Source organism: Phycodurus eques, chromosome 3, assembly GCF_024500275.1.
Source record: "Phycodurus eques isolate BA_2022a chromosome 3, UOR_Pequ_1.1, whole genome shotgun sequence".
Lineage (NCBI taxonomy): Eukaryota > Metazoa > Chordata > Actinopteri > Syngnathiformes > Syngnathidae > Phycodurus > Phycodurus eques.
This window is the reverse complement of record NC_084527.1, coordinates 27,901,218-27,923,370: the sequence shown is the minus strand read 5'-3', so window position 1 is coordinate 27,923,370 and position 22,153 is coordinate 27,901,218. Positions and strand designations below refer to the sequence as shown.

Below are 22,153 nucleotides of genomic sequence, written 5' to 3'. Positions count from 1 at the left end.
GAGGAGAGAAAGCACTTGGATTTAAGTGGGTGGATTGGAGAGGATTTGGTCCTTGAAATAGAAGCACCTGTTCATCTGGGATTAGTAGAGAACAGAGCTCTATTTTGGAGTAGCTGGGATGTACTACCACCACACCCTGTGCCCTAATGACTGCCTCGGAGTGTATATACTCTATATACTGTAAGTGAGTGGTTCTCTGATGTGGGGCAGTGGGCTGTAGAACTCATTATTCTTCCCTGAACCAACTGGAAAAAATGCTGGTGGTTGAACGCTTGTTTGCTATTACAAGTACAGCTGGGCTGAAAAGCATCCACCCTCTCGATGAAACCAGGTTACATTAATAGGTGAATGGCCCTAACGGGACTGAGCCTAAGGCAGGGTGTAGCGATAGTAAAACTGTTGGGGATAATCAGGTCAAAAATCTTTATAAACATGTTTATATTCACAGTATATATTATAGTCACAATCGTGCAGTTCAATATCATCTGCCTGAAGGTTCATATCTGTTCAGGGTATTTGGCAACATGGATCTCAAACTAATTTTCATAGACTGTTTAAGGATCGATTCTCTATGGTAGGTTTGAGAACACCCACCAATATGTAGGTTGTTAATTGCAAAACTGTTTGTTTAACCATTTGTCTGTTAGCAGGATTGCTTAAAACTATTGACTGAAGATTGAGGTGGTAACATTTTAACTATTTCAATTCAGTGTTGATTTTTTTTCCTCCACTTTATTAACACTGGGACCTTTTTTGACATTTTACTCAATTTATCAGAGAATAATGTATTAATTGCAAATGGCATATTTTCGGCAAATGCCGGTGGTGATTATCACACAGTATCATAATTGAGTCTTCATAAAAAAATGATTCCCCCTAAAATCTGCAGGCACCAACTGCAAAACGAACACGGCAACTCGGCACATGATGTTGTCATATACAGTTCAGCACTTGGTCAGTATTGAAACCTTGAATAAACTTGAATGACAACACATTAACATACCTGCGAGTCCAGTGTTTTGCAAAAAAAAAAAAAAAAAAAAAAAAAAAAAAAAAGCTATACTCTCTTACAGTATGTTAGACACTTTAAATATAGAGTAACATTGCAAGCTGGAGTCAAACTGCATACTCCAGGTAAACATAGTAAATGCGTGCTTCTGCATTTCACAAGTGATCTACAAGCAAATAATAAAAACAAAAAATTGCTTCATGTTTGATTGAGGTTTACATGTGCCTCTGGACCTAAAACCTTAGCCTGGCTATGACCCAAGTCCTTAGGAGAGGTGTGTAACTACTGAGTGCCATAGTATCATCTCTGGGTGTTATATTGCCAGCATTTTAGTCTTATTTGAACTGTATTCAAATGTCTACATTCAAATAACCAGAGTGGATCATGTTCAGTGGGCCAAAGAACATATAATGCGTTTTGCCTGTACCTTTAAATATCCAGTCCTAATTGCTTCAGAATATTGGCTAGCTCCGCCCAGCCGGCCCGGTTTATTTTTTTTCTGGCTTCAAGCAGACTAAATCACATGTGACTATACATAGCATGTGTATTTATAAACACAGTCGTTCTCTGCAAACACAAAACCGTTGGTCTAAATCAGAGGTCCTCAAACTAAACACCAGTGAAATTCTAATTAAAACCCTCATGAGTAAAATGCAGTCTATTCTAGGTGACTTGAGGGTGAGTGAGAAGTGGGATACACAATGTTTGCTCGTCAATCACAGGACAATTTAGAAAAAGTGGGTATAAATCCAGTTCCCACTGCACAAAAACCTGCAATTTGAACTACTACACTAGCAACTGCACAGAGCAACTTAATTTGTCTCAGTAAACATCCTCAGGTTTTAACATGTGAACCACTCCTAACAGTTGGTCTGTCCTATGAGCAGAAAATTTGACATGGTAATGCTTCTCAAAAATCTGTATACTGTGTACTCATATCATGAGCAAGGGTAGTGCTTAACACCCCTTTACTACAGTAAAGAAGCTGTGGAACCTGGGAATCAAGGTTGATATCTGCATATGGTTAATGGCGGACTTTACGCCGATCTGATCGGTGTGATCGGTATCGGCCGATAATTAGCATTTTATGCTGATCGGCTTTCATGTCGTCATTCGCCGATCTGATCAATGACGTTCATCGATCGGCTCCGCGCAAGACATTTAACTCTGCGTCGCCGTTGCATATGAATCCAAAAGCTAGTTTATTTTTAGCCCTGTCACGTGTCTTGTGGCGCAGTACTGTAACTATCTGACGGCCAATAAAGTTTTTTCAATCTTGTCGGTGAAAAAACACGTCGTCGGTGTGGGACTATTTTGCGTTGCCTCAGACAAACAACACGTTCGTTATTTGCACTCTGTGCACACATGAAGTACGTCGTGGGGAACGTAATCTAAATTGTTAAACACAACTAATTTGATCGGGCAGCTGAAGAATGTACACAATGAGGAGCATGCCGCGTTCAAGCAATACAGCATGGGGTGGGGGGGAAGAGAGGAAAAGTCAAACGAACGCAAACTCTAAACAACACCCGTCCATATAGCCGGGACAGTGAGAAAGTTAGAGTAAGCATGTCATTAACAGTATTTGTTAAAGTGATTTAATTGCAATAAAGTAATTTAATTCCGGTAAGTTAGCATACATTATTTCTGTCATGTTGTAATGTTGATTTGACCTAAACTTATGTCAGTGACCCGATCTTTGAATGCCCCCCTTGAGGTCATTGATGTTTTAACTTTTGTCTAAAATGCTAGAGAATAATTTTGAGCTGGGATGGGCTCCAGCACGCCCATGACACTAGTGAGGATAAGCTGTACAGAAAATGGTTGGATGGATGGATACAGTACTCAGTATACAGTACACAAGTATAGACAATAAACGAACAAGTCATACAGTACACAAGTATATACCATAAATGAACAAGTCATGTAAATGGACACATTGCTCCATCTTGTGATCGAATCGGTGATTGGTTATCGTTTTATTAAACGTGCTGATCGGTGATCAAAAATCCTGATCGTGTAAAGCCGAGTTAATGGTTACTACGGACAAAACGACCTCAGCGCACCAATCAGCGGATCAGACCTTACCTTACATATTGTGACACAATTTCATTCGAGCACAATTCACAGAACTGTTAGCACCATATTAAAGTCCCCGCTTTAACTAGAGCAGATGGTATGACCTGAATATCAAGGGCATTGAGTGGCATCCTTGTAGTAAGGGCAGACCTGCAGCTCGCAAGTCAACACCTTTTCATAAATAGTTTACCGAATTCTTGTATGCCTCCGAGCATTTAAATGTCTGGAAAAGTCAGTTTCATTAAATGTTTTTATTAAATTTGTTTATAAAGGCAGGATTTTTGTTTTTGTTGAAAAGCCAAGTATATGTACTCCTGGTGCCTACTAATTGGTGCAGTCAGCAGCTTAATAATAATATAATAACTAAAATCTAATATTAGGGCTTGGACTTGCTCTCTGAAACCTCGCTATTCATATTGATGAATGACTTCTGAATCAGAATAAAAATGTTACTCTTTGTACTATTCAGAAATAATAGTCCAACAAATGAAAAATCCAATTTGCTTATTTATTATTTATTCTATTGAACTGGAACGACAGTAATAGGTTGGCGTGATTTGGCTAGCCTGCCGGCCCTTGTCATCTTTTACGCTGTTTTGGATAAACTTTCTACCATTCATTGTGCCGCCGTCGCCATCCATCTTGAATATCCGTGCAGCTCCTCGGAGCTTGGTTAATGGACGCCTCCTTCTGCGGAGAGCTCGTTTTCTTTTTTTTTTTTTTTTTTTTACAAACCTTATGCCAAGCTTTCGGTGGAGCTACACTGCGTACATCCACAGAAGGTACCTGCAGTAGTATCCATCCATCCATCCATTATCTACTGCTTATCCGAGGTTGGGTCGCGGGGGCAGTAGCTTTAGCAGGGACGCCCAGACTTCCCTCTCCCTGCCCACTTCCTCCAGCTCTTCCGAGGCGCTCCCAGGCCAGGCGAGATATGTAGTCTCTCCAGCGTGTCCTGGGTCGTCCCTGGGGTCTCCTCCCGGGGGGACGTGCCCAGAACAACTCACCAGGGAGGTGTCCGGGAGGCATCCTAAACAGACCCCAAGACACTTGAACTACTCCACTTCTCAGGATCTCATCCCCGACCCGTAGAGGGTACGCCACCCTTTTCCGACTGAGGACCATGGTCTCAGATTTGGAGGTGCTGATTCTCATCCCAGCCGCTTCACATTCGGCTGCGAACCGCTCCAGTGAGAATTGGAGATCACGGCTTGATGAAGCCAACAGAACCACATCATCTGCAAAAAGCAGAGATGTAATTCTGAGGCCACCAAACCAGACCCCCTCTACACCTCTGCTGCGCCTAGAAATTCTGTTCATTCTAATGAACAGAATCGGTGACAAAGGGCAGCCTCGACGGAGTCCAACCCTCATCGGAAATTTATCGATTTACTGTCTGGCAATGCGGACCAAGCTCTGACACCGGGACCGAACAGACCGTATCAGGGGGTTCGGTACCCCATAATCCCGAAGCACCCCCCACAGGACTCTCTGAGGGACACGGTCGAACGCCTTCTCAAAGTCCACAAAACTGGTAGGGTGAGCTCCCATGCAACCTCGAGGACCCTGCCGAGGGTGTAGAACTGGTCCACTGTTCCACGGCCAGGACGAAAACCACACAGCTCCTCCTGAATCTGAGATAAAACTTTCTGACGGACACTCCTCTCCAGCACCACTGAATAGACCTTACCAGGGAGGCTGAAGAGTGTGATCCCCCTGTAGTTGGAAAACACCCTCCGGTCCCCCTTCTTAAAAAGGGGGACCACCACCCCAGTCTTCCAATCCAGAGGCACTGTCCCCGATGTCCACGCGATGTTGCAGAGGCGTGTCAACCAGGACAGCCCCACAACATTCAGAGCCTTTAGGAACTCCGGGCGAATCTCATCCACCCCCGGGGTCTTGCCACCAAGGAGCTTTTTAATCACCTCGGTGACATCAAACCCAGAGATAAGAGAGCCCGCCTCAGAGAACCAACACTCTGTTTCCTCATGGGAAGGCGTGTCGGTGGAATTGTGGAGGTCTTCGAAATATTCTCCCCACCGACTCACAACCTCCCGAGTCGAGGTCAGCAGCGCCCCATCCCCACTAAACACAGTGTTGATGGTGCCGCCATTACATGCGCCTGATCGGGTGGGGGGCCGTTCCTCCCAATCACGCCCTTCCAGGTCTCACTGTCATTGCCCACGTGAGCATTGAAGTCCCCCAGCAGAACGATGGAGTCCGTAGCAGGAGCGCTCTCCAGCACCCCTTTGAAGGACTCCAAAAAGGGTGGGGTACTCTTAACTGCTGTTTGGTGCATAGGCACAAACAACAGTCAGGACCCGTCCGCCCCACCCGACGGCGGGGGGAGGCTACCCTCTCGTCCACCGGGGGAACCCCAACGTACAGGCGCCGAGTCGGCGGGGCAATAAGTATACCCACACCTGCTCGGCGCCTCTCACCGTGGGCAACTCCAGAGTTGAAAAGAGTCCAACCCCTCTCGAGAGGACTGGTCCCAGACCCCAAGCTGTGTGTGGAGGCAGGCCCGACTATATTTTGTCGGAACTTCTCGACCTCACACACCAGCTCGGGCTCCTTCCCTGCCAGAGAGGTGACATTCCACGTACCTATCTACCTTCTGTAGCCGGGGATCGGATCGCCAAGGTCCCTGCCTCCGGCCACCGCCCACCTCACACTTCACCCGACCCCTATGGCCCCTCCCACAGGTGGTGAGCCTATGGGAAGGGGGACCCACGTTACCCTTTCGGGCTGTGCCCGGCCGGGCCCCATGGGTGCAGGCCCGGCCACCAGGCGCTCACCTTCGAGCCCCACCTCCAGGCCTGGCTCCAGAGGGGGGCCCCGGTGACCTGCGTCCGGGCAAGGGAAAACGTCTTTCTAAATTGTTTGTCATCATAGGGATTTTTGGAGCTGTGCTTTGTCTGGTCCCTCACCGAGGACCTGTTTGTCATGGGTGACCCTGCCAGGGGCATAAAGCCCCAGACAACTTAGCTTCTTGGATCATTGGGACACACAAACCCCTCCACCACGATAAGGTGACAGCTCAAGGAGGGGCCTGCATTAGGATGTTATTCTTAAATTTGTTATGATTTGAATCTCAAAATTCTAAATTCGCATTCTTTTTTTTCTTCTGCTGACTTGAATGCCATTTCAAGTATCCTAGATAGGACAGATGGACTGGCAGACAGACAAACAGACAATCCTTTTTTTCCTCATGACCTCTGAGCATTAAAAATAATTTCTTATTAAAAATAAATAAATAAATAAATGGATGTCTACATCTGCCGTTGGACCATAAACCCAAGCCCTCTCCAAACGTCCTACCCGCCTGAAATAGAATCATTATGAGAGATGCACTGTTTTTAGCGTAATCACTGGTACAATTCCGTTTTAGAGTCAGTCCATGGGTTTGTAGAAGAATGATGCTGTTTCTGGGTGGTTAGGGTTACCCTGGACACTTTGGGGGTTTTGCGTTAACAGCCTATATCTACTTACACAACCTACTGTATATTTACGTACATCCTCTGGCAACAATTTTGAATTGAATCTACGAACAGCTGTGGCATGTGAATTGTGAAAGAACATACTGACGGTCTCCTTTTAAATGTTACCACTGCTGTAATATCAATTATGTTAACAGTGTTGCTGTGAATGCTTCCACTCACATATGTGAACTCATGCTGTCCAGTGCTGTAATCTGCTACAGAGCCTCCATTGACAGCAGGTCAACCAAATTTATTGACCGCACCCCCCATTCTCAGTCTGGACCCCTCTTTGTTCCTAAGTTCCCATAGTACACTGGTGGGACCCTGCCCAGTGCTGCCAGCCTCTGGGGCTTAAAAGAATCATTGTTTTGTCTTGTTGCTGCTCACTACATCAATGGGTCTCTTTGTTTCCTCTGTAAGGCCGTAGGATGTTGAACCGCATACTGGCGTGTCGTGATTGAAGACGCAGTAGACTACATTTGTTTCTTTTGTGGCTCTGGTAAGCTTGCAAAATATTCAGTCACATATCTGACTGCAGCTAGCCAAACAGAGGAGGACTATGGCATCATTGCAAAGCTGGCGTACGCCATCTCCTCTGAGACTCTACGCCCTGCTTTTCTTCTCTCCAGCTCTGCGAATGCACGTGCGCAAGATCCACGAGACTGATTTTTGTTTGCATATGCTTGTTGCAGTGTGCATGTGTGTTTGTGTGTGTGTGCCAGAGAGAGAGAGAGAAAAACCTCCCATCAGCAGATCTAGATCACCACCCTTCCGTGAGGGGAGGAGGGGGGGGGGAACAACAACTGTTTGACAATATGCAATTAAACTCCCTGAAGATCTGAAGGGGCCACTGATGAGTTTTGGGGAGGAGGAAGAGTAGATGGAGGAGGAGTGTGGGAAGGTGGGCTTCGAGTGAAGTGAAAGCACCTGCCTCCACTTTGTGATTTATGATGGATTAAGGGGAACAACTGAGGAAATGAACACTGGATGGAAATAAGAGTGGTTTTGAGCTTGAAGTGAAGGACATTTTATCCTTTTGCAAATTTGTTTCTCACACATCAGTGTGGCACAGTCACAGGAGATGAGGTTAATTCATGTTAAATCTGTGCAATTCAATCATTTACGAGCAGAGAGGCTCAAGATTTTCTAAATTAATAAAATTCTCTGGTTTAATCCTCTAATTTAATCCTCTAACAGTACCATTACTGGATTTTCATATTTAGTGGCTGTAATTTGAATGCAATAAATCATTCCCACATTTCGACACTAGAAGTCAGGAGTGTCAAACTCTTGTCGTGGGCCACATCTTAGTTAGGGTTTCACTCGGATGGCTGTTATGGCTGTGAACTCATATGAATGTATGATTGCCCCATATGATTACGTATATACAAATGAATAGGTAATTAGTTTTGAAATCAGAAGCCAGTAAAAACTGTTTGTTCAACTACAGTATTAATCCATTTATTTTAAAAGGGGGGGTTGGTAACAAAAAAAATGCTTGCAATATCTCAATATTTTTAAAAGTGAAGACAATTTGCAAATTTGGTATTTTAGCAAGAAACACAAAGTCGATGCACACTCTTGCGGGCCACATAAAATGATGTGGCGGGCCGGGTCTGGCCACTATTTGACACCTGTGCTGTAATTACTCATCTGTGAAGATTAAAACAGATTGACAGCCCATGAGTTTCAACTGAATTTGACATTGCATGTGAAATGGCTGCTTTTGGAGAGAAATATGTTGGATTATTTGAGAGCACAATTCAAAAGTGGCAAAGAGGATAACAGAAGGGTAGGGTAAGCAATTAGGAGACCAGGAAGGTGGGGAACAACTAAAGTTATCAACCATTGTTTTCCACTCTTTCTCATACTCCTATAAATTATAGCCTGAGATTAATCGCTTGCTTTTATTGCGTAATGCCAACAGTCCATCATGTACAATGTCCATACAAAATGTTAAATATTTATTTTAATGACTCCTAGTAGTGACGCCATTCCTCAACATAGAACAATTTGGCACTTTTGGACAAGGTGAATTAGTAAAATCAAAACATGAACCAGTTCTGAAATATTGAATTTTTCTTACAGTGTGATCATAGGTGAGTTCATTGCATCAAAAAAAAACACTTAACACGAGAGCCATCTCATAGAAATTAGTATAAGTATTTGTTTCTTTATGTTTTTTGAAAAGTTTCACTGATAGAGGACAATGTTCCTTTGCTTGTTCTAACGGTCATATCCAAAAGCAAATATTTATTGCTCTCCAATTAATACTGTTGTTCACACACACACAAAATGATTTGACCAATTGTATTTGAAGAAACATACTACTACATTTTGTCAGACATCCAATATTTTTAAGGGGTCATCTTAGTTAGTAAAATCCATTTTGTATTGAAATTTTGTGTCAAAGTAAAATAAGTGTGGTCCAGTTTGTCATTGAGCTGCCGAACTGGCCGAGTTAAATGTAGTGTTTAGTCCTAAATCTACAGTATATTCAATCTGACAGCAGCCTCAATCTTTTCATCTTTCAGTCCATGCACTGAGCCTTGCAGCATCATATACTGTATGATTGCTTAGAGTGAAGCATTTTATATTACAATTTTGAATATCCAATAATATTTATCTTTCAAGTCGAACGGAGTCACTGGGGTTACTTAGATCACTATAAATCAGAGAGATGGAGGAGGCGTTTATCAAAATCAGCTTAGCATGGAACTGAATTGAAAGCACTGTGGCATGTCAAAGGAAGAGTTAATGCTAGAGTATTATCTGTTGCCAGGCTTCACGTTACTGACAATTTAAGAGCTCTATTCTCATTTATTTATTTATTTGTTTGTTTGTTTATTTATTTGTTTGTTCGTGTCCTGTTCGGCTGTTAGGTCAAGCAGAAAGGAGGCTCTCTCTCCCTTTTATGGCAGAACAGTTTTACTGTGCCACACTGGAGTTTTTAAGATGCCACTGTGGTTCTTTGTATTCTGATGAATTTTTATTGAAAATTTCAGTCAGACATAACAAAGTTTTAAAGGGTTGTCGCAAAAAAACAACCAAAAAAAAAGAAGAAACAGTGAAAAGATAACTACATAGTATAGGAAGTGAAGCCAACAGAAGACAGGACATTAGCTGTGAGAAAGATGAGGAAAGTAAATCAATATATGTCACCTATGGGTGGATCTAGACATCAACCAACTACAACACTAGAGAGGACAAGCTGAACATAAATGACTTCTAGTCTCAGTCTCCAACTACATTCTTTGATGAAATAATGCATCCTCTGCTTCAATAACGACTTCAGACCATTTTCTAGTCATAGAAATCGATTTTAGCTGAAGGGTTAGTGAGGAGAAGGAGGCTTGCTGAAGGCTGGTGGCTTCATATGCTTTTTATCATTCTTAACTGTCATACAAGTGGCGAAATAAGGTAATCTTTTGTGGAGTTAATTACTATACTTTAACAAGGTACTGACTGAGCTGAAGTTTCACAAGATGTGTTGAACTCTCACAGCATCGACTGATGTCTTGAATCATGACAATTCGACTTCCGTGTTTTTATCGGACTTGAGAGGCTTATTTTTCCTCAAACAGTTTTGGTTACTCCAAATTGTAAGACTTTACAAGCATTCAACTTTGAGGTTCCATTCTGTAGGAACGTATGATATGATATCCTGCATGATGAAGAGGTGTGGGTAAATGCTTCAAAGAATATCTACCCATCATAATAAATTCAGACTGATATTAAAAAAAAAACTGCTGTCACATAAATGAAAACAAATATTCAGTCACTCACAATATTAAAGGTCCTGTATTTTGGCTATTTAGACCTCCAGCCTTCATTTTAAAAAAACACCTTGGTTTTGTCATACGAGTGTCCAGAAAAGGCCCCCCTGACAGCTATTCCTGCTTGACCCAGTTTTGTATCTGCTTTGTCCATAGTTGGCCAAGACCGCCCCCTTTCCTCTGATTGGTTGGCTCCGTGTAGAAGACCCACTTGTGAGAGCACGCTTGTTATGTTGACAGCGCTGGCTTGGGAACAGAAAGGGAAGGCAGAGATCTTCGCTAGTGACGTAGATAAGCTCGAGAAATTCGAATGACCTGATTTCAGGTCTCTCGGCAGAAAAAAGTCTGGAGCTAAAGGCTATCTGCCAACCCGTCTTACACAGAACTTGGTTGTTTGCTTCAAACTGACCGATTAATTGTTCACTATGCTGATTAACTGTGCAACAGCAAAGATCCATCCATCCATTGTCTTAACTGCGTTTCCTCACTAGGGTCGCGGGCATCCTGGAGCCTATCCCAGCCGACTCTGGGCGAGAAACAGGGTACACCCTGAACTGGTCGCCAGCCAATCACATGGCACATACAAACAAACCATCATTTGGACTCACATTCACGCCTACGGGCAATTTAGAGTTTTCAATTAACCTACCATGCATGTTTTTGGGATGTGGGAGAAAACCGGAGTGCCTGGGGAGAACATGGAAACTCCACACAGGCAAGGCCGAAATTTGAATTCTGAGAACTGTGAGGCAGATGTGCTAACGAGTCGGCCACTGTGCTGCCTAGCAGCAAAAATTAACCTTCAAATATATCACCATTGATAGCAGTGGGAATTAAAATGATTTCTTTGCTTTTTTTTTTTTTTTTTTTTTTTGCAAGGGTTTGATGGTTGTTATTTCAGCAAGTACCACTCTGAACGCAAGGCAAACAGCTGATCTATTAAGTGCCAGCACTGTACACCAAGCAGCACATGACTGAACACAGTGTCATTTATAATGCAGTCTGTTCTAACAAACAGGGCGGTTTTATACAACAAGTTTGTTGAGCGCTCCTCTTTGTCCCGTTCATATTTTAGCACGTCACATCAGTGATCATCAGCTTTTACAAACAACATGCTCAGCCTTATTCAAACCCTACGACATCCCACATGGTGTCAGCTGCGGGCTGAGAGGATTGCTCTGTTCTCCAGAGAGCTGTGTGTGCGTGTGCATGTTTGTTCAATCCAAGCTCAATCTCAGTTTCCCGTAGGAGGTGTGAGGAGAACCGGACTAACCTCACTGGTCGTGATTGAACCGTTTGCAGATGGTAATAGCAGATAACAGCCAAAACACTCTTGTATTGGGCTGAAGAGGATTGGACGGAGTCCATGGTGACGGGTCGCGCTTCATTTAGGCTCGCGCAATGAGGTCAACGACACGTGTCGTTTCTGGCTCAAATTCTGCTACGTCTTTGAGAGACTTTTACATTCAGTCACTTTGTGTATGATTCTGTCTCTATTACCTACCGTCTGCTGTCTTTCTGGACTGTCTTGTCACAGTTACAGCTCAATTGCTCACATCTCTTGCCGCCAAGAAGTTCTCTGAGAGTTCTCACCTGTCAAGTTCTGGTGAAGATTTGGTATCACGATTTCTGACAATAAATGTGGTCCGCGAGATTCAATTAGACATTTTAGCCCATTTGTAACGTCAATGGTGAAACTTTTTTTACTTGAGTTTCCAGAATATAGAAACGTTGCACACTGCAGTGATCACACTGCAGTGACAAGGTTCCCGTTTGTATGGCAAACATTTGAAATACCCAAACTTTATTTTAATGATTGTTGTTGTGTAAACCTACTGTCGAGGTTTGCCGTGGTCATCACAACAGCCAGATAACAACAGCCGTCTTTTCTTGTTGCCATAAAATCAGTCCCTTACATTGGTCTGTCCGAGTACTTGGCAGTGACCACACATGCAGGTTGCAGTCCTCTGTAGAATGAGAGTTTAGGAATGTGACACAAGACAACTTCTGTCGGATTTACTTCCCTGAGCAGCCTTGTCTAAGGGCTGCTCGTCACAATCCAGCCTCTCATCCCCTCTATCTAAATCTAATACTCAGCTTGAGTTTCACACTGTTACATATTTCTGGCCGGGAGAGCTTTACACACACATTCCGGCACCAGCTGCACCTCGGCAGCGTTCAGTGCCCTCACTATTGTGGTCCGAGTACCCGAACATAGTAGCTGTACACCTTAAGTAAAGCCTCTGGTCTGCGGTTTATGAGCTTGATTTATCCCAGCTGACCCATGGAGTTTGGCAGCAATAAAGACAGGCAGCACATGTGTCTTCTCCCTCTGGGGATATTATACTACACAACACACTCAACTGACCTTCTCGTTCGGAACGACTGAATAAGATACTGTAGATACGTTCCTCGTTCTACACAAACATGGAAGATTGAGGTAGGATGTCTTGACACAAGCATTGACAAGCACACACAGTTTTCCCCCTCATGTGCGACTACTTGTTTTTATGACCAAATGTTTGAAAAATGTCCCGTCGACTCCCATGGCGCTTACTCACACTTCCCGCTCAGACATCAGGGACTTTTCCTTATGTTTGGTTCCTTAGTTTAATGAGAGTCAGATGATCATTGACATCACTGAACGCTACCACTTTAATCATAAGTTTCACAATGCACAATATTCATCAAGTGTGTGACAAAATAGTGGCTTCAAAACGATTTGGGTTATTTCCTTGACACGCCATGGTGTTCAGCATCACTACGGACATTACTGTTAGAAGTGGAGCGTACTGTACAGACTTAATCCATTTATCTATCCGTATTGTATGCCGCCTCGTCCTCGTTAGGATCACGGGTGAGCTGGAGCCTTTGCCAGCTGTGTTTAGGCGAGAGGCCAGTTACACCCTGGACTGGTTGCCAGCCAATGGCAGGACACAAATAGAAAACCATTCACAATCACATACACACCTAAGGACAATTTAGAGTATTCAATTAACATAACATAACATGCATGTTTTTGTAATGTGGTTTATCCCTGAATTGTGGAACGCCTATATAATAAAACACAAATTACCATCTGTAAAAACATATACAGTGACCACATAGAACTCTATAAGGGTGCCCTCGCTCCAGTCCAACCACTACTGACTACTATGATCCGCCGATGGAAACACCATAACTCTTTTCTCCACTATCAACACCATCCTCAGACCACCTGATGCAGGGAAGTCAAATTTGTTTTCATTGCGGGCCACATTGCAGTTATAGTTGCACTCAAGGGTGCTCAAAGTTGCTCACAAGTGAACCAATAAAAGAACGGTGTGAATTATTATGCTTTAAAAACAATCATGTTTTTTTTTTTTTTTTAATTATTATTATAATTAATTTGGTTCACTCTTCACTGTCTTTACAGACGCAGATGATGCAGTTCCCCTTGTTGTCCCTTACCTAATATGGTCTGTGAGGGAACCCTTATAATTGGCCAATAATATTACATAATTGCTCCTCCATTTGGCAATTTAAAAAAATATATATATATTTTTATGACTATAACTAATAACTCCAGCACTCAAGAAACCTGGCACCGATCCTCATCTGCTTTTTGTCCACTAAACAGCATGGAACCGTATTCAGGACTCTTAACAATTGTCATCCTCCTTGACCTCAATGCAGCATTTTATACCGTCTCCTGTACAATCCTCCTCGACAGACTAGCTTCCAATGTATTTTCAGATATCCCTCTCTCCTGGTTCAAGTTATACTGTCTCTCTCAGGTGTCACTTTATCCAACTCCAAACTTTCAAATCCCAGCACTACCCAGTCAAATCCGGTGTTCCTCAAAGCCGTCTTTTCGGCCCACTCCTTTTCATGTCGTCCGCCCACTCGGTCAAATTCTCAAAAAATTTGGTATCCAGTGTAACTGCTCTGCAAGTGACAACCAAATTTTCATCTCCTCCAAACCTAATACATCCCTTCCACCATCCTTCCTCACATACTGCCTCGCAGATATCACAACTTGGTTCACTCTGAACTTTCTCAAACTGAGTTTCTGCTCAGCATTTCAAAATCCACCTTGGAAAGATCTTTTTTTCCCCATGTATTTCCTTTATTTTTTTTTTTACTTTTCAATGACAGCTCCATTGTGCCTCTCTCCCCTCAAGTTAAGAGTCAAAGCACATATCAAGAACATTACACGGTCTGCATACTTCCATTTACGCAACATCAATGGCGACCGTCCAGCCCTCACACCCAGCACCGTCATCCTTGTCAATGCCGATTATTGTAACTCTCTCCCTACTGGTGGACCAGTTAAACTTTTACATCAACCTCAACTGGTCCAGAACTATGAAGTTACTAAGTTTTTCTTCATAAGAATGAGTTTTCATATCTGCCGGCTATAATGTAGAATATGGTTATTCTGCTGCCTCGTGGCTTTGAACAAGAGATTTGAGCTCTCAATAAGCTTTTACCTTTTACCTAAAGGCTAAATAAAATGGAAAACAAGGCCCACAATCGGACTGCTGGACTGCGATGTGAGTGAGACCTTCGCCTGTCAATCCAATGACGCCGAAAATGGGTTCGCTGAAGTCAACAACTGCTTAATATTGATGTTATATATATATATATATAGATCGATAGATAGATAGATAGATAATATGCTACAATAATGTCATGAGCTGAATACATGTCAGCAGTCATTCAGTCCAATGTCACTGGTAACATTCTTCAGTCGCCCTGTTAGTGCATTGCTGTGTTCTCATCAAGTTTCATACAGCTGTGGGATACGAAAATTGCTTTTAGAAGGGGACAGTATCATGGTTGTAACTTGACTGAATATTTTTCTGAACATTAGTAAAACGTCTTAGCTGCATTTTGTCTTAAACCTTCGCACAGATTGTAGTATTTGGGATAACCATATTTTCTCTCTCTCTCTCTCTCTCTCTCTCTCTCGCTCTATATATATATATATATATATATATATATTTGCTTTAATTTGCTAACTCATATCAATCTGACTGTGGTTCACATGGAGGCAATGTATCACTCTGCCAGCATGAAGATGAAGCTTTGGATTATTCCTCTTTAAGCCTCCTTTTCTCTGCCATTCCTCTCCTCTTTCTTCAAAAGCCAGAGATGAAATATGATTTTCATTTCTTTTATATTCCTTTGCATCAATGTTGTCTATATGCTCCTCTTTTGCCTTGGCATGCCGGGCCGGATGAGGCGATTTCAACGCTGATTGTAACCGCTCTGTTACCTCGTCATCATATGTTTGAAAGCATTTTAGTTACCACAGAGAATTCATGCTTTTGTTCCACTTTGGACAGCCTCAACAAAAAGCTGAGAAAAAGTAAAAATACAATAGTTGCATAAAAAAATAAATCAGCCTTTACCATGACGATAATGCTCAATTTGGTTGATTTAATGTGATTTGACAATACGTTTGATTATCGTGGTTGCAGTTTGCAGTGGTGTCGTTCTAATATTTTAGATTTTCTTATGCAGCAGCATAATAGGGACAATATGCTGTCTAGCTTTTGATGCTACATATGCTTACATCTACAAAATCGAAGGATCTCAGGTCATCAGTCAGGGAAAACAAATGGAAAATACATGGATCTATTTTAGATGGCCACAAGGATTAATCAGGTCGATGCAGATATTGTGCCGTGAGGTGTACCTGAAAGTACAATCAATCATTCAATCAATGCATTTAAACTTTTAGAACAGTTTGTTTTCAAAGATGTATTGAGGTACAATTTGTATTGACCTTATGAGTAATATATTCTAATTGAATCATTATTTAAGTACAGATTTTAATTTTACTATGTTTAAGTGCACTTAGGTTTACTGTGCTCCTGTATTTTAATGTTGGGCATGATAGTGGTGCTCGCAGAGCACTGTTTTTTTTTTATTTTTTATTTTTTTTTGGTACTTTGTGTAAAACGTCTGAGAACCACGGAGCTATATGCGTATCCTGTTCAGGGTCACGGGGAGTGGAGCCTATCCCAGATGATATCAGGTGAAAGGCAGACTTCACAGAGACACTGCACCGGTCGCCAGTCAAACACAGTATTAAGACAGAAACCATTCCCACTCAGATTCATAAATTTGTCAATGAGTGGGAAGTGAACCCTGCGCAGAGGTCAGATGAGGTATGCTGTCTGCGACTCAAGCTTGGAAAACATTTCATGATAGGTTTCTAATAGATATTAAGAATTCATAAAACCGTATTGGCTGGGAACTAATCCTTGGGGTCCACCTTACTCACGACCCAAGTGAGGATAAGCGGCACAGAAAATGGATGGATGGATATCGTTTCATACAGAGTGTACTTTGGGCCAGTTTTCCACAAACACTGTACTGCGCCAACTCATTTCAATATTGTCTTGAACAGACGGAGCTTATTTAGGGATGTCTTGTCAATGTAGTCTACTTTTCTAAAAGACATTTCTGTATTTCGTGTCACTGCTGTGTTATGTCTGTTTTTCTGAAATCTAGCCACTTCACCCTGTACTGTTTCACTCCCTGGAATCGTGTTACCCATGATGGTTATTGATCATTTCAAAACAAGAACAAGGGCTCACTTAAAGTGCATTGACTGATCGCGCGTCGTTCAGAGACGTTCAGAGGATCGGAACATCAAAGTGTATTGATGTGTGTTTTTGAATATGTCGACATTTGTTCCTTCAGGTGCCCCTGGTTGACCAAAGTGATCTCCCCTATCGTGCCTCTCTACAATGGCCTCGTCTTCCTCTTTGTCTTGGCCAACTTCAGCATGGCGACCTTCATGGACCCTGGTGTCTACCCTCGAGGTTTGTGTGCAGCTCTCTGTATGTATCACTGTGCTTATTCGAGCTCCATGTTTACAGACGTGTTGTACTGAACAGTTGCTACATTTAGTACTAATGTCACTTAAGAAGCAACTGAAATTGTCTTGGTTTTTAGTTTAATAACAACGCATTGCTTTCTGTTCAAAATCCTACTAAATTATTCAGACCTGATTTAATTTGAGATTACACACGATGTTTGGTCTACTAGTCATAACCCCCCGATGTTTTACAAGCCTTAACATGCTTCACATATTTAAAGACAGACTGGACTAATTTAAGCAGTGAGTCTATCCAGGTTTAAACAGTGGAGATAGAACTCTCCCCTCCGGGCGGTGTTTGTGATGTGCTCGTGGATGATAAGCACCTGTCAAGAGGAACAATCGCCTCTTCCCATATAGCAGTAATTATCTTTCATCCAGTGCATGTATTTCTGTGGGAAGTGCTATCCCAAAACTCTAAGAGCCATGTATGGTATATAGCAGATTTCTACCTCATTTAGTTAGCATTTTTCAGTCCACAAATGTACTGTATAATGAAGATGACAAAGCCTTTTCATGTGTTTTCAGCATCCGCTATATTTCGGTCAAGTCAATAGTTTAATTTTCACGAACAACCTTTCACCTTGCAAGAGTTATTGAGCAAAGCGGTCGCAGAAAATGCAAATCTTGGGTTTTATGCAAAATAATATCCTGTACTTAATCTAACTGCATGCACAAACACACCAACTCTAAGATGAATGCTGTACAGAGGAGTAAACCCTTTTCATCAGTTCATTTGGATATTTTCCTGAATATTAGATACAATAAGGGGAATTAAGAAGAAGGGAGGATTTTGTTATTACTTTTTTTTTTTTTTTTTTTTTAATTGCTCAGTTTTCTACAAGTAGCATTTAAATAAAGAAATTACTTTATTATTAAAGTAAATATTAAAGGTCCCTTTCCATCACTGTTTTTTTTCTATTTAATTTTGATCATCTTTGATGTCCTTTTATCGGGTTTGCATAATAATTTTGTTTGGAACTGCTTAAAACGTGAGGGGAAAAACGGCAGACAATACCCGCCATTTGAAGATATTCCTTTTATAGGAATTAAGGTCTATTTAAAAAAAACAAAAAACAAAAAAACGCTGTAACAAGTCGGCAGTTTTCCCACCCCCGTTGTTTTACGCTGTGTTTCCGCTAACCTTCGAAGGTTTTTAAAGTAACAACCTCCTTTTTTAACATGGAAAGGAGTAGAAAGTACAGATATTTATGTTCAAAAGTAAGGACTAAAAGTAAAAAGTCGCCATTGTTACGTCATAAATAAGCAGTGTTGTCAGGGGTGCACCTAAGTGTTGTGCAGGTGCGCATGCGCATTGAAAGTATTAAAAGCGCACCCAATTTGATTGTATTAGTGTGCTTTTGTATATGACTGAGCATTTTCCTTTTGAATTTTTTATTTTTTTTTTTAGGGGGGGGGCTCAAGTAGTGTTGTTCATGAACAACTCGGTCGAACGAACCAATCTTTTGAGTGAACGTACTGAATGGACTGCGTGGGGCATGGGCATCTGTCTTGCTTCGATGGACTGGCAAAAAAATGTCTTTACGTGGAACCAGACTGCCGTGCAAAGAAAGATTGGGAACCGGTGCCCGAGAGAACTGCACCAAAGCAGCTAATCTCGCGGTTTGAATAATTCTGTACGTGCGTCAGGTAGCCTAGCTGTGGTAAAACATTTACATTTTTGTATTTTTTTTCGTTTGCCTGTGGTTTACTTTGTTAACTGTGCTCCTGCCATGTTTCATCCTGGGGGGCTTTGGCTAAATAGACGCACGTTGCCTCTCAGCCAACATTAGAGGTCGACTTTCTGTTAACCAGTGACAATAATGAGTTCTCTATTCTCGCATAAAGTGAGGAAGGAGCTCAAACAGCCTTTGCCTAAATGTGTGATCATGCATGCACAGCGGACGAGGATGAAGACAAAGACGACGACTTCCGAGCGCCTCTCTACAAGAATGTGGAGATCAAGGGCATTCAGGTTCGGATGAAGTGGTGTGCCACCTGTCACTTCTACAGGCCGCCTCGCTGCTCACACTGCAGTGTCTGTGACAATTGTGTTGAGGTGGGTGTGTATACGCGCGTGTATGTGACTATAAATGCATATTTACGGACAGCAAGACGCAATTATAGCATGCTGTAGATTAGAATATGTACATTATGTACTGTATGGTTAAGAGCCATATTTTCTGTACATATCTTTGCCTATATGTACAATATGTCATTGGTTTGTTAAAAGTGCTGAGTGGAAATAATCATCCAGGGATTGTAGATTTGATGAAGAACGGGTTCCTTATTCTCAGGACTTTGACCATCACTGTCCATGGGTCAACAACTGCATTGGACGGAGAAACTACCGCTACTTCTTTCTCTTCCTGCTGTCTCTGAGCATCCACATGATGGGCGTTTTCTCCTTCGGCCTCATCTTTGTGCTCCACCACCGGGAGAGACTGGGGGCTCTGCACACCACCGTCACGTATCCTTTAAACGCTCATCTTACCACTTTCGCTACCAGTTTGGATCGGTGGTAAACATCTTATATTTTTCTTCACCTTAACTGTTTAATGCCCAGATTGGTGGTGATGTGTATCGCTGGACTTTTCTTTATTCCCGTCATGGGTCTCACGGGTTTCCACATGGTGCTTGTGGCTCGAGGTCGAACCACAAATGAACAAGTGAGGAGACGCAATCGATTAATAGGGCTCTAAAATACAATCGTGAACTAAAACGAAAAGGAACGGTGATGATCTATTCAATATTATCTTTCTATACTGAAGCATGGGTCCCCTGGAAGAATGCGCGTGTGTCGGACGGCTGACTTTCGAAACTCTCAGCAAGGTTTTGTGTTCCTCAGGTAACGGGCAAGTTTCGTGGAGGAGTAAATCCCTTCACTAAAGGTTGCTGTGGCAACGTGGAGTACGTCTTATGCAGTCCTCTGGGGCCAAGGTAAGATGCTTTTCATGCATGGATGTGCGTGTGTGTGCGCGTGTACATATAAAGTAGAATAGTATAAAAAGGTTCATTTAGTTAGGTAGTTCAATTCAAAACGTGAAACATTATTGAGATGCACTGCACTCAGCATGAAGTATTTCATGATTTTTGCAATATATTAAAAACATTGATGATTAGAGCTTACAGCAAATGAAATGAAATTTTCCCAAGTGTTTAATGACTCTATATAATGTATGAGAACTGTCTGAAATAAATGAACTTTTCTACCATCTTCAAATGTATTGAGCTGTACCTGTGTTGGTCACTGGCAGTGTAATGGTTCCTTCGCGTGACAGGCAGCGTGGGTTCCGTTCCCACTCAGTGATGCTGTAAATATGAGTGTGTGTCTGCCTTGTGATTGACAGTTCGCCAGTCACCTGCCTTTTGCCCAAAATCAGCTGGGCTTCAGTAGATACAATAGTACATATATTGTTCCTCTGATTGTGTCAAAATATGATTTGTGTAGCAATGCTACAATTATTGGTGGTACAAATCAGTGTGATCACGCATATCATCTCTTCCTGTGCAGGTACATATTGGACCCACGAAAGAAGCCCCACATCAAAATTCAACCGCCGTTTATCGGACCAGACCTTTCAGAGAGGCAAATCACCGTCAAGGTCAATGACAACGGCATCCATGGCACTATTATCAGCTCCAAGGTGAGCTTTTTGTACTCATCCATCCATCCATTTGCTGAGCCGCTTCTCCTCACAAGGGTCGCGGGCGTGCTGGAGCCTATCCCAGCTGTCGTCGGGCAGGAGGCGGGGTACGCCCTGAACTGGTTGCCAGCCAATCGCAGGGCACATAGAAACAAACAACCAATCGCACTCACAGTCATGCCTCCGAGCAATTTAGAGTCTCCAATTAATGCATGTTTTTGGGATGTGGGAGGAAACCGGAGTGCCCGGAGAAAACCCACGCAGGCACGGGGAGAACATGCAAACTCCACACAGGCGGGGACGGGGATTGAACTCGGGTCCCCAGAACTGTGAGGCTGACGCTCTAACCAGTCGGCCACCGTGCCGCCCTTTTTGTACTCAATCGAAAGCTTTTTTAGTTATTTCAACATACTGTAATTGCAGCATGTGCCTCCCTGATACCCTCTCCTGTACAAGCTACTTTGCTTTACTATGCTACTGCCATTACTAGTTACTTGTTTCAGAATCGCACTGGAGACAGTTGAGATTCACAGAACTACTAAAATATAATCAGGTCACTGATGGCCAAAAATTATTGCTCGACAAAAGACAAGATTGACCTAATTTACTGATTAAATAGCTTTATGTTTTAATAGGTCTCTGACCTTTTAAATTAATTTCTCGGGTCAAAGGTTTTGGGTTGCTTTTCCTGTTTTGTACACCTTAACACAATTTCTATGAAAAGAACAGCAAAACACTCTTTGGTAAAGTCTGTGACTAAACCAGACCTGTCAACCTATCGAAATTCACTTTCAGAACAATTTGTCCCAATGTGCCTGACTTTGCATATTTTCAGAATTTTGTCAAGAACATTACCGCGGGACAGTTATTGCAGTATATTATGTAACCGGATCAAAATAATTCTGCACACTGTGCAATTGCACAACATAATACTGAATGAATTACTGAAAAAGTTCATCTATTAAGGGCAAAAAAAAAACAATTCAAAGTTACTTGGACCTGTGTGAAAAAGTAATGGCGTCCTCAACCTAATAATTAGCTGTGCCATCCTCACCAGCAACAACTGAAATCAAGCATTTTCTATAACAGGCAATGAGTCTATCACATCTCTGTTGAGATATTTTGGCCCACTCTGCTTTGTAGAATTATTTGAATTCAGCAAAAATGGAGGATTTTCGTGCAGGAAAAAGCCTTTTTAAGGTCATGCCACTGCTTTTCAATCGGATTCAGTATGAGAAGGGGGCCGATACTTTTTCATGGCGCTGTATGTGCTGTTAATCATAAGC

The 22,153-nt window shown here is 42.3% G+C and overlaps 1 protein-coding gene across 3 annotated transcripts in view; it reads left to right on the top strand.

Moving 5' to 3' along the window:
- zdhhc8b (zinc finger DHHC-type palmitoyltransferase 8b) overlaps window positions 1–22,153 on the top strand; it is a 68,863-nt gene that overhangs the window by 39,224 nt on the left and 7,486 nt on the right. The window contains exons 1-7 of one of the 3 annotated variants that reach the window (XM_061672982.1): window positions 14,681–14,881; window positions 17,043–17,164; window positions 19,122–19,279; window positions 19,518–19,690; window positions 19,787–19,889; window positions 20,069–20,160; window positions 20,735–20,867. In XM_061672982.1, the coding sequence (XP_061528966.1) occupies window positions 14,880–14,881; window positions 17,043–17,164; window positions 19,122–19,279; window positions 19,518–19,690; window positions 19,787–19,889; window positions 20,069–20,160; window positions 20,735–20,867 (783 nt within the window). In that variant the 5' untranslated portion in view covers window positions 14,681–14,879. Of the gene's footprint in view, window positions 1–14,680; window positions 14,882–17,042; window positions 17,165–19,068; window positions 19,280–19,517; window positions 19,691–19,786; window positions 19,890–20,068; window positions 20,161–20,734; window positions 20,868–22,153 lie in introns of those variants that run through there. The other 2 variants (XM_061672981.1, XM_061672983.1) reach the window with 2 other exon arrangements.